This window comes from Antechinus flavipes, chromosome 3 (genome assembly GCF_016432865.1).
Source record: "Antechinus flavipes isolate AdamAnt ecotype Samford, QLD, Australia chromosome 3, AdamAnt_v2, whole genome shotgun sequence".
Taxonomy (NCBI): Eukaryota; Metazoa; Chordata; class Mammalia; order Dasyuromorphia; family Dasyuridae; genus Antechinus; species Antechinus flavipes.
In genome coordinates this window covers 422,498,978-422,512,955 of record NC_067400.1, presented here as the reverse complement: position 1 = coordinate 422,512,955, position 13,978 = coordinate 422,498,978, and the positions used below count along the sequence as shown (strand labels likewise).

Below are 13,978 nucleotides of genomic sequence, written 5' to 3'. Positions count from 1 at the left end.
AAAAATTCCAAGAATACTGATAGAATTATAGCCTGAGAAGATCATTAGACTGCATGTTCCCTAATTCCTTAATCATTAGACCACCAACAATTTGAGATTTTTCATGGAAATTAATATGTATTGAATATAATATAATCAAGAAATAATATTCATCAGATACCCCAGCTTAAGTGAAAAAATAATAGCAGTAGATGACCTTCATGTGGTATTTTATTGTTTTTCATGATGTATAGCATATATTATTTCAACTTATTCTCCTCACAACCCCATGAGGTAAGTAATGCAAATATGATTTTTCAATTTTCAAAGGAAGAAACTGAATTTTATGGAGGTTAAATCATTTGCTAGTAAATAGAAGGGCAGAGCCTTGAACTAATGTCTCCTGAATCTGGCTCTTTCCCTCTGAGTATCTTCAACTTTTCAATCATCAAATCATATCTGTACTTATTTGCTCTTTGTATAACTAAATAGTTCTAGGTAGGATATGTATGTAACATAGTACATATTGTCTTCTTTCCCATTAAATTGTGAAGTCTTTGATAGCAGGTACCACTTTTTTTTTGTCTTTCTCCATATCCCCAGTAATTAGCTTACAATAGATATTTAATAAATGTTTATTGACTTGAATCTTTCCATTATATCATACTTCCTGAGAAATAAAAGTAGCTCCCATGTGATGCTTCCAATTCAAAGATGTGCATAAATGTGTATGTGCATAAATGAGTAGTTATGATAGAGCTGAAGATTAATAATCACATGGGACTATTACTGGGGAAAAAAACCATTATATTGTTAGCAGCTCTTCCTATGAGGAATGTGTAGAGATATGTCTTTTGGTTTTATGAGAAATATCCTAATAAGCTTAAGGTTATAGTTTTGCATCCTAACTAAGCCAACTGAATTTGTCCTCTTCCATGTTGTTATTATTGTTTTTTTCCAGTAGTATCTGACTCTTCATGACCATATTTGGGTTTTCTTGGAAAAAAAATGTTGGAATAACTTGCCATTTCCTTTTCTAGCTCATTTTACAAATGCAAAAGCTAAAGAAAGCAGAATGAAATGATTTGTTCAGGATCACACAGCTAATACGTGCCTATCTGAATTTAGGTCTTCCTGACTCCAGACCCAAGTGCCCTAACTTTTTACATAGTCAATTTTTTTTCCTCTTATTTCTTTTTTTTAATATTTTATTTTATTTTATAATAACTTTATATTGACAGAATCCATGCCAGGGTAATTTTTTTTTACAACATTATCCCTTGCACTCGCTTCTGTTCCAATTTTTCCCCTCCCTCCCTCCACCCCCTCCCATAGATGGCAAGCAATCCTATATATTACAGAGTCAATTGACTGTACTCCAGGTCCCAGAAAGACAACTAGCAAATTCAGATTTTCTCCTTAATATATCTATTTCAAATCAAGAATTCAAGTTTTCTCTCAAAAAAAAAAAAAAAAAGAAAGAAAGAAAACTAATATGGATGCTTCAAATGGCATCTGTTACAAGCTCTTTCCTTCATGGTTCCCAGATATGTTTATGGAAAATATGAAAAAATGGAAGTTGATGAAAAAAGGGAAGGTATTAGCGTTGTTTGCTGAACTTCTCATGTCACTACTATATTGGAAAAAATCGTGTCTATGTTGAGATCACTATTCTGTTTCTAACACAGTAGACTAATAAGAATCAGAGAATTTTAAGTTCTTTTACCAAAAATCATTCAATACCCTTAGGTATATGCAATTCTCAATTTGACTTAAAAAATAGTACAAATTAAAAACTACCAACAAGAAAGTTAAAAACAAGAATTAAAAAAATCATCAATGAGATTCCCTGAGGACTCAAAACTCTCTGCCAAAGTCTCAGAAAGTGATTTTCTATTCCAAAAAGCATCTACCAATTGCAGTGTAGGCTTAACCTGAATCTGGAATCAGTTCTAGCTAGATAAGCAGACAGGTTGGATGATGTCATATTATCAAAAGCCTAATTTAGATATGATACACATAAGGGAAAGGGGGTAGGAAATGAACTCTAAGAAAATCCTCAGTGCAGTGTATTGAGAACCCACTCAATTTTAGGGAATATTGTAGGTGGAAAAAACCCAGAAGATTCCAAGCACTATCTGGAATAAGCTGTTTACTCCTCAGTTTCCATGCAAGCACCAGAGAATCTTCATTGGAAATATCTTTTTTTTTCTATTATAGTTAAATAAGGTGCCTTTGTTAATTATTGAATGAGCCTCAACTAACAGGGTACAAGATGAATCAGGCTTCTCTTTAGCAGTCCACTTGATTCCGTCCTTCATCTTTGAACTTATTGTCACATGGAAATTCAATACATAATCATATATACTGAAGAATGGTTTTCCTAGAAAGATTCTGGCCAAGTTCTTGCCAACAACAAATGATTAGGAGATGCCAAAAAGCCTTCCGATGTTTCTTCTTCATTCATTTATTTAACAAAATTTTAATCTGTATCACATGTAAGAAATTGGGTTGGATAGTAGAAATACAAAGATGGAAAATGGAACCATGCCTGTCTTTAAGAAGCTTTCAGTCTAACAGAAAACATTACATAAAACTACATTTAAAAAAAATAGGTCATAACAAAATTGTAAAAACTGGAGAAATCAAATTCTATTTTGTTATTGATTTCATTCTGTATCACTGTTGACCTTTTTAAAAATGCTTTAACTTATGTCTTATTTGCTTGAGAGTTAAGTTTGGAGACTCAGTTGTCCCATAAATCACTCATGAGGTAAGCATAGAAGATTATTCTTCTGCTTAATCATTGTTCTGTTCTTGCCACAAGGAAATCTGTTATCCTTGAAGAATGCAGGTGATTATCAGGGAGTCTGGTCTGCTATCCAAAGTAGTCTGGCCCATCATCACTAATCTGCAGGTGGTCTCAAATGATAAACATTTCTTAGCAACAAGATGGAAAGAGGCTTCTTGTTGCTCTCTCTTTCCTAACTTCCAGCCTATCATATTACTCCTCACATCTATAATGCTACAATCTTCATATCCAATGATACTATTTTCCTATCTATGATGCTGCCATTTATTTCTGGGTGCTCCTCCTTTTGTCTAAAAAAAGGGAAACAAGCCCATTTCAGGATCTTAATTTTTATGAGGTGACTAAAACTCTGTTTATTGGCAAATTCACACCTTGTCAGTTAACTAAAAGTGCTTGGAACTTTGTGCCTCGACTTATCTTTATTTCAATCATAACAGCTATTTATGAACATTTGGAGAAAACATCACATTAGATGAGTTGTTTTATTCTTTCAAACTCACTTTCAAAGATTGTAAGGCCAAATGGATGAGTCATCTGGTGAATGCGCTCAAGGGTCCGTCGATCCAGACCATCAAATGTGCTGTGCTCAATTTTATCAAAAAAGGCGTCTACCCAGTAAAGCCGCAAAGCACTAAAATAATAACAGTGAAATTATCAGTTTGTTAAATAATGGTAATAAAGATAGATAACATTTGTGTAGTACTTGAAAGTTTGTAAAGTACTTTAACCCATGTCAATTCAGTTGCTACTCACAATAACCTAGTAAGGCAAGTATTGAAATTATACCAATTTTACACATGAGAAAACTAAGGCTAATAGACATTCGGTGACATGTCCAAAGATGGAATATATGTCAGAATGTGGTTTTCCTGATTCCAAATCCTGCATTCTAATCACACTATCTATAACACTTCAGATCTACAAATGAGGCAACTAGGTTGCATAGTGGTTAGAGCACTAGCCCTGAAGTCAGAAGGATCTGAGTTCAAATCTGGTCTGAGACACTTAATACTTCCTAGCTGTATGATCCTGGGCAAGTCATTTAACCCTAATTGCCTCAAAAAAAATCTACAAAGAACTTTATGAACATTAGCTTTAGCTCCGTAATAGCTCTGTAAATAATTATCTGGAGGTATCAAGGACTTGGATTCAGGAAGATGATTTCAAATCTGGCCTCAGATATTTACTGTGTGACTTTGGACAAAACACTTAATTCTAGTTTGCCTCCATTTCCTTAACTGTAAACCTACCTCTCAGAGTGTTACAGGGATCAGATGATACGATATTTGTAAAACACCTAGCACGGTGCTAGCACATAGTTTTTATTCGTGCCATTTTTCAGTTGTAACAGACTGTTTGTGACCTTATTGGGGGGTTTTTTGCACAAAAATATTAGAGTAGTTTGCCATTTCTCTCTCCACCTCAGTTTACAGATAGGGAAACTGAAGCATTCAGGGTTAAGTGACTTGTTTAGAGTCACACAGCTAGTAGCTATCTGAGACCAGGTTTTAATGAAGATGAGTCTTCCTAACTTCAAGTCCAGTGCTCCATTAAACTGCCTGTAACACACAATAGGTACCATATAAATACTAGTGATTGTTGACATTATTATTATCCTTTTTATGAATCCCATTTTGCAGATGATAAAACAAAGATTCAGAGATATAAAGTTATTAGCACATGGTAGCAAGTGCCAGAGGTAGAATTCAAATTCACCACTTCTGGTTTCAAGTCCAATTACCTATTTACTACCCTTCAATTAGATAGGAGAAACATTTATATTTATACAGTAACATATAATACTTATCTAAAATAATAATATTTCCATCCATTGTATTTTTTAAAGTGGCTTTGAGCTTCCTATTGTTTCAGAATTTAACTTCTGAAAAAGCAGAGGGTCAAGTAATATCCATGATTTACATAAAAAATGCTGAATGCATTTATTTCCAAAAGTTTCTTCCTTCCTCTGTAATCCTGTATGAGTTACCATCTACTGCCTTGTTCTCTTTCTTATCTTCTCATGTGTCCCAGTTCTTAAACGATATTTCCTTCCTCTGAAGGCAATTTATATATCATGGACTTTTTTTTTTTTTTGCATTCCCCCATAATTCCCTACATGGCAGTTAAAAATAAAAGAAATTTGACAAATGGATGGGTTTGGGGAGGAAGTCTGAGGAAATTGGGGTTAAGTGATTTGCCCAACTAGGAAGTGTTAAGTGTTTGAGGCTGAATTTGAACTCAGGTTCTGCTGACTCAAGGGTCAGTGCTGTATCCATTACACCATCTAGCTGTCCTTAGAGGTTTGATTGAATGTGATCTGATTGGTATATTACTACCCAGTGAGTCCTAGAATAAGAGAAGGTTAGAATTATAAGGATCCTCAGAGGTTATTTATTCCAAACCCTACCTGACCATGAATTTCCTATGCAATATTTCTCCAAAATGATCATCCAATCTTCTTCCCAAGATGACTGTGATGATCAAACGATAAAATACAATACAATAAAACACTTAGTGTTGTGATATTTATAAATTGCATAACACATAGTTTCTATTCATTTCATTTTTCCGTCATTTTTCAGTTGCATTTGACTCTTCATAACCCCATTTGGGGTTTCCCTGGCAAAGATACTGGAGTAATTTGCTTTTCCTTCTCTAGTTGATTTTACAGATGAGGAAACTGAGGCAAATGGGTTTAAGTAACTTGCTCAGGGTTACATAAAAAGTCGCTAAGTTTAAATTTGAAATCAGGAAGATGAATATTCCTGACTTCAGGCCTGGCATTCTATCCGTTCCATCACTTAGCTGCCTTTAGAACATAATAGATATTTAATAAGTGCTAGTTAATTAATTGATCTCTCTTCCACATTTCAGTAACATGTATATGATTTAAATGTAGGTATAGGTACAACTGTAGTTAATAAATAATATTTATATTTTGTTTTTAAGTAGTTTTGTCCATTCTCCTAACTATTCTAACAAATACCACCATCCTACCAGATATCATTTCAAGTTCATGTCTTCCTTTTAACATCACCCCCAAAACCCCTCACATCACACTCTACACCCAAAACTCAGTAACTTACCCCCAGTCTAATGCTAAACCATTAGGCCATCCAAGAGTGGTATTCACTATTGGCACTGAATGAGATCCATCACTCCAGGCTCTCATAATTTTAGCAGGACGGTACCAGTCTGTCCAGAATATATACCTAAAATATGGGAATATGAATGAAGAACATTGACTCAAGGACATAAAAAATGTGCACCAACCCTAAGTCAAATAGAAAGTTTCCCTAAATTCTGATTTATTTTCTCTACACAAAACTGGACTTTTAAGTTACCTCCATGAATTAACTAGTGATGTAGCTGAATACAAAATACAGCTATCAACATGTGACCAACACCATTTAAAAAAAAAGGAGAGGGGATAAAATATGCTAACATATTCATATGTTCATATGCATATTATTAAGATATGCATACATAAAATAGAAGGTATTTGTGTGTAAGAAAATAATATTAAATGTAGGAGGATATAATATATGTGCATATACAATATGCACATAGCTAGTTAATGCACAAAGTTCTAAAATGATCTTAATTATCTTTTATCTGGACTTATGAGAGAGAGAGTTTTGAAATCAGAAAGATCACAGTTTGAGAACTACCATTAACATGCACTGGCTATGTGTTCCTAGGAATTTCTAAACACTCATATTGTTCAACAGTATCAGACTTGAATAGAACCCAGGCCACTAAACTATATGAAAGGATGTCTGAAGCAATATAGTGACTTTTAAAACTACATGTTTACATTATCTATGTTCTATTGTATTATTTACTTATTTTGTTAAATATTTCCCAATTATATTTTGGTGTAGTTTGGTAGCATCCAAAGTGTTGCAGGCCTGTTTTTGAAAACTCTCCTGATAAAGGGAGCTTCCTTACTGAAATTCCCCTATAAATGAAGTGACCTTAGATATACCAAAGAAAATACATGAGAATAAATAACATAACTTTTCAAAACTGGGCATCATAATTTAAGTTTGTTAACAAATTCCTAGGGTGAACACATATTTAGTATGGAAGTTAATAAAGTTCCTCACTAAAAAAGACACTATTTTTAAAGATTTCTCAGACAATTTTATGAAGACAAAGCTAAAAAAGCTAAACAAAATAAGCAAGACTTGATTTGCATGATTTTAGTATTCATGGTCAGTCTCTCACCACAATGAAATACATAAGGAATACTAGCCTCTCTTTTCATCATACCATTCAAAACAAAACTATATTTCTTGCAGTTAATTGTTCTGAACATACAACTTAGCTTTTCATCATGTTCACATTTGGTAATGTAAGCCCTGAAAAGGAACATTGTAAACTGCTCTGTCTTAACTTGTCTGACACTATAGAATACATAATAGTAAAATACATGGAACTTTATCTGGGGTCTAAGAGATTTTTAGAAAATATAGATACTACTGAATTAACAGGCAAGTTTTGCTTAACTTTATATCAATACATTAAAACAGGAACAGAATCTAAGCCTTTAAAGATAATTCCATTGGATATTCCTTCACTATAGAATCTATTTTATCTTGTGCAAAAGCACAATTCTGCAATTATGACAATCATGAGGGAATAAAAGGAAAATAAATTAGGAAATATGAAACTTGAAGGACTTTTGTGAAAGGTAGATAAAGTGATTAGTTTCATTAAGTCTCGTAGAGATAAAATTAAAAGCTATTTGGATTCAAAGAATACAATCTTATATTAGCAAACCAACAAACCAAATGCCCAATAGCATCATTTTTCAATGATTGTAGACCTAGAATACCCAGGACCTAGAATACCAAGTTCTTAAAAAAGAAAATACAAGTAGGCACATATTTACTTACCCAATAACTGGATGGACTACTATTGATCGTGGATTGTTTAAGTTCTGAACTATTGCTCGTCTTGATTTATCCACTAATCTCATGACACTGATACTCCTGTATCTGGGATCTGTCCAATAAAGATTCTTTGAAATCCAATCAAAAGCTAAATCTTCAACACTCTCCACCCTATTCGCTGTGAGTATTTCTCTTCCTAAGAGTTAAAACACATATATGTTTTATTTATTTATTTATATGGCTTTAATATAAAATCTTTTACTTGTGGTTAAATAAAGGCATTATTGTATAATTAAAGCATGTTTCAGCAATCATGTAAAAAGAATTTTTTAATACTATTAATACTATACAGAAATGAAGGGAAGAAATTAGAAAAACAGAAACAAAGGATTTTTTAAATTAAAGATAATATAATTAGTTTTACTTAATTTTACAGTGATAAAAATTAAAAGCCATTTGGATTCACAGAATATACTCTTATATTCACAAGTAATAACATTATGTAACTAAGATACCAAACTACTCTTGAGAGTTTTAGATCTCAAAGGGAAAATATAAGCCTGATAAATTTAGAGCTGATATTGCTTTAGTCTATCTCTACCCTCCCTCCCTCAACCTTCCACCAGACAAGTCTTTTTCATTGGAAAAGATCTGAATATATGATATGTATTTTCACCCATTTATGAAAACCATCCTTAGATAGCCTTGGTGATCTGGTACTGCCCAGCATGAGTTGTAGGGGTTGTTCAGAGGTATTAACTCCCAAACTCTTAACTCTAGTCATCCATATTGACAGCATTGCCAAGTGTTTTCAAAAAACTAGCAAATATCCCACAACAGAGACCTCAGAATCAGATCGGGGAAGAGGAAAAAATATTTTCCTTTCTTTGCAACTTTTTCTATTCTTTTTCTCCTATTTAAAGATCTACATCAGGGAAATTGATCTAATTCTAGATTCAGATATTATTTATTGCTAGCTGCCTCACTGGGGGAATTCCTAAATCAATGAGATCATAGATTCATTTAAGTAATTGAGAATACACTGAGAGAGTTAAATGATACAATAGATAGAATGACATCTTCTTGAGTTCAAATCTGGCCTCAAATGCTTACTATGTGATTCTAGGCAAGTCACTTAACTCAGTTTGCCTTAGTTTCCAAATCTAGAAAATGAGCTGGAGAAGAAAATGTAAACTACCCAGTATCTTTGCTAAGAAAATCCCAAAATGGGTCATGAAGAGTCAGACATGACCAAAACAACCAAATAAAAAGACAGATAGCCAGATAGATTCTTATACTACATAATTTCAAGTATTTGGAATTTCTCTTCAGAAATTCAAAAGAGAATTAGGCAATTAGATAGCACAGTAGATAGAACACAAGACTGAGAATCAAGAAAACCTGAGTTAAAAACTTGTCTAATAGATGTGTGAGCCTGGGCACAATTAGTTTTCAGTGTGCTTCAGTTTCCTTGTCTTTAAAGTAAAGATAATAACACCTACCTCAAAAGATTTTTGTAAAGATTAAATATGTTAAATATGTGAAGTGCTTTACAAATCTCAGTTACATAAATGCTAGATAATACTGGGATGTTTTCAAACAAAATACATGACTCATAAAAAATAATCTTTCCTATACAGGAAAGTAAAAAAAGAAAAAGATGAAAATGAGATAAATGAAGAAGAACCAGTTATAAATCTTCCCTACCCAACTCATTGACAAGATGCAAATTGGTGCCAGAAAATAGAACATTTTGTAGTATAAAGGTAATACAATTAAGAATACTAAAGTAAATCAATTCTAGTCTCTTTTTATGTACTTAGGTCACATGATTGAGACTGAGGGCACTTTAAATGTAATTTTCATTCCATTACAGACTTTGTACATAACTTAATCTTCCCAGGAGTCTTATCAGGAATACAAGACCCTTATAGATCCCACCTATTTAAGTAGAGTCCAACAGTCAAAAAACATATGTTATTGCCTACTTTTTGTGAGGTATGCACTGGGTGCACAAAGCTCACAGCCTAAAGTAATGAACGACTGGAACTAATTTGAAAAAAAATTTTAAATGCCCAACAGATTTCAAGTCAATGGTGGGTTGGCTTGGAATTTGTTTGCTTGCTTTTTGGAGGGGGAAAGGGATCTAATCATTAATTGTATCATGAACTTTTTGAAAGCACAGATTGGTTTTGCATTTCTTTATATCTCTAGCCCTTGATGAAATTCTTGTCACAGAATAGGTACTTAATAAATGCTTATTGATTTGACTTGACTTGATTTTTTTTGTATCTTTTATTCTAATTTTGAGTATTCCAGAAGACTGATGGAGCAAGTTGAGATTATAATAAGGATTGTGACACTAGGAGGTAATAGGAATCTAGAGCTATGATCCTATACAATAGTTACAATCGTTTATCTGTTTTAATGGAAAGTAGTTATCCATTTGAATAAGAAATCTCCTTATTAGTAGTAAGTTCATTTCAAATCATTGTAAGGACGTGATTTTCCCCATATGAACCTAATTCCCATGTAAACCATGAGAACCCAATTGAGGAAGGATGTGACTCCCCCTGTGAGGACTTGACTACTCTCTCACCCCAAGAGCATATATTTTAACTCCTTCTCCTATGAAAACCTGACCGTTCCTTGACCCATAAGAACATATATTTCAACTCTTTCCTTTTTAATCTATAAGACAGGCATGTACCACTTGTGTTTTAGCTCCAATTATATGATTCCAGGAACTCGCCACTCCTTGGAACTGTTGCTGTTGATAAGGACTGGCCCCCTTATCAATGCAACATTTGATTATAACCACCTGGAGCCCTAGTTGGTGCGTCCTTGTCTTAGATGAGGTCTTCATTTGGCCCAAAGCCTTCTTTGTTTGGACCCCTATAAAGAGTCGGCAAAGCATTCTCCACTTTGAAGCCTCACCTATGGAGATGACGATCTGCCTAGGACTTTCCCGATCGAGATTCACAGGCTGAAATATCGGGGCCTTCCCAGCCGTCCAATTAGAGTTGAAGCTCCCTCGATCGTACTGAGTAATGTATTCCCTCTCTTTCTCTGCTATTCTAATCATAATCCTTATTATTCTTTGCCTCTTGTATATTATTTGCTGTATGTGTTGTTATTGCAAGCATTCTATTCCGTGCATTGTATAATTAAATTTTACCTTTACTTGAACTGAGCCTGAGAGTGTCATTTATAAAAGCGGATTCGAACTTCTCTTAAAAATCATATAACATTAATAGAACACCATTCTTTATGGTATTATTTTGTATACTAGGGTTAATGTTGAAGAGATTGGTTTGGTTTGAACATGATTTCATCAATGTGAACAACTTCAAGAGTAGAAATTTTTTTTATCGATGCATGTAATATGTGCAATTTATGATCACAAAGAATTATCTGAGAAGTCAAGTGACTTACCTAAATTCATACAGCTAGTCTGTCTCAAAGGCAACACTTGAAGTTCCTAACTACAAAGTCATACCTCTTATCCACCAAACTGTCCATGCAAGAGACTAGGAAATCTAAACAGCTTTTTTGCCACAGTTTCTTGCAGCTGAGTTTCATCAGAGCTACCTAAGCATGATAAAATCAGCTCTAGTTCTCTCAAGCAAGAAATGTATATATGCTTATGTGAAAACACAATAACTTTATATTTGATATTTGATGAATGCTAATCATTTTAAGATTTACAAAGTACTTTGCTGTTATCTAATTTTCTTACAACTTCATGAGTTAGCTAATAACATTTATTCTCTCCCTTTTACAGATGAAAAAACTGGACATCAAAGATGGGAAGTAAGCTGCCTAATCCAGAGCTAGTATATACCATGAAGAGCTCTTCAAGTCTACTGTTCTTTTTACTACTCAATGCTTTTGCTAGAGTATATTGGTTAATCCAACCATCTTGTATAATGATAATTAATAATGATAATATATAGATTACCTTTTTTCAGAAAATTTGAATACAATCAACTGCATTTAAAACCAAAATTAGATTTAAAATAATTTATTATATTATGACTCAAAAGGCTTACATGACAAATAACAGAGACCTTATTGTATTTTATGTAAATGAATGCTTACAAGTAATTAATCTTTAATTCCAACTTCATGGATTTACTTCTAACTTAAAACATAGGTAGTCTATTGCTTTTAAATGGAACTAAGAGAAAATCATCTACAAACATTCTTGAATATAGACTAGTATCCTTACACTGATTTCAGGCATTATGCTCAAGGGAGAAACTTTATGTTTGATTTCCTGATTGGAGAAGATGATAGTGAATTATCATCTGCACATATTTAGCTTTCAAAATAAAGGGAAAGTATTCATTATATTTTCGTTTGTTTTAATGAGTGCATCTACTGATACTTTTCTCTTGGTCAAATTCCATTTTACCAAAGATATTGGAGTATCAAGCTAAGAAGTAAACCAGAGCTTATTAACTTAATTACCATAAAAATTTCTCTAGCTAAAATATTTCAGAGGATTTAAAGAAATTGATTATATCCTACCTGTGCCATCAATTTTTTGTTTGTAAATAATATCCTTTGTTGTATCAGAAAAAAAAATAGTGTCTTCCTGTGCATAAAAATCAATTCCAACAAAGTAGGAAGGGCTCCCTGTCACTGGAATGATGACATCTTCCTGGGTAGAGAGGTTGAATGGGATCCCACGCACTGCCAATTGGGATGAAAAGAGCAGAAACTGCCGCACAGCTACAAAGATTATTAAAAAAAAGTTTAATTTTTTAATGGCATCTTCAACATAAAAATAATTCCCAAATAAATGGATATACATAAAGTGTCTTTTCCATAATTTTCATGTTAGTGTGAAAATCAAAATTAATTTGAATAGAAAATAGTTGGAAAGAAGGGAAAAAAGAAAGGAAAAGCAGAAAACAAGACATTAGCAGTAAAATATAACAATATGTGGTCAAAGGGTTTCAGACATAGATTTAAATTAATGTGATAGTGTTAGAAAAACAAAGGAACAAAGGAAAAGGAAAAGGAACCAGCTAGGAAGAAAACATATTTCCCACCTGCCATTTCTTCCTATGAAGTCTCTATTTGAAACATCTTTTAGAAAGGATTCTACCACTATGTTACATGAATATAGCCATTCACAAGTTCCATGAAATTCCCCAGGAATCTCTTCAAAAACCATCTATAAAATCCATTTCTCAGCACATTTTTTCTAGTTGTCCTCTGTGAAGGCCCCCATGCCAGAAACTGTACTGAGATACTGGGCATCAGCAATAGCAGCAAGAAAAAGAATTGAAGAAATGCAAAATGTGGCAAGTCATTGAATAAAAGCTTTTTTTAACCTGGGGATAAAAGAAAAAGGTAGCATAGAACAGGAAGACAGAAGAAGAGAGACAGAAAAAAGGAATGCTAGGTTTAGGGCAGGAGATGCAATTTATAGTCAGTGGGACAAAATGAGAGAGAGAGAAAGAGAATGAGAATTAAAAAGGTAAGTAGTTCAGCACCTAATTTTAAGGATATTACAAATATTTTTCTTTGAATCCAAAAATAGTCGACATATTAGCTGAGCTATCTGAGGACAACTACAATGAAGCCCAGTCTTCCACCATGGGGAAGGAGTGACAGACCCTAAATTTTAGGATCTGTCAAGGTAGCAATAAAGCCAAAAATCACAATTGGCAACTTCAAAGGGAATCTCTGGAGTGAGAATTGATAAGATAAGAATTAAGTTGAAAGGATATATGTTTCGTCTCAAAGGAGCAAAGACTTTGAAAGACCTTAATTAGGTAAAAATTGATCCAATTTTCCAAGAAATATCATTAATTGATTAAGAGACGCTATTAAAAATATAGAGAACTTTTTGAGGTAAAGTTAAGATGGGTAGTAAGAAGGGACAACTAAATTCGAAGTTAAGCTAATTAGAGAGAAGAACCTCAACTTAAAACATTCAGAATTTCATTTTTGCGTTATTCATAGCCAGTTTTTCTTTTTAAATCCAAGAGGGAAGTCCAAGAGGGAGTGTAATATGTCATCAGATAGAACTAGAGAGTTAAGAGGGGAAGAAAAATTAAAGTCTAAAATAACTGGATTACATGGGAAACCGAACAAGGTAGAAACCCACACTTTAGACTCTACTTAAAGCAACAATTATTATCTCCTAAAGGCCCACAGTGCACCTGGCTTATTATGTTCTATAAAGATCATATTGAGTTCTAAAAAGAAAAAAGGAAGAAAGAAACATTAAGAAGGAAAGAAGGAAGGAAAAGCCACACAGAGAGAGAAACAG

General features: G+C 33.3%; 1 protein-coding gene across 1 annotated transcript in view; it reads right to left on the bottom strand.

The window, feature by feature from the left end:
- The window catches only part of LRP2 (LDL receptor related protein 2), a 237,659-nt gene that overhangs the window by 135,922 nt on the left and 87,759 nt on the right, over positions 1-13,978 (bottom strand). Inside the window, exons 16-19 of the mRNA XM_051986217.1 lie at positions 12,223-12,426; positions 7,693-7,885; positions 5,878-6,003; positions 3,292-3,422 (exon numbers count right to left, since the gene is read on the bottom strand). Coding sequence (XP_051842177.1) covers positions 3,292-3,422; positions 5,878-6,003; positions 7,693-7,885; positions 12,223-12,426 — 654 coding nt within the window. The remainder of the gene's footprint in view (positions 1-3,291; positions 3,423-5,877; positions 6,004-7,692; positions 7,886-12,222; positions 12,427-13,978) is intronic.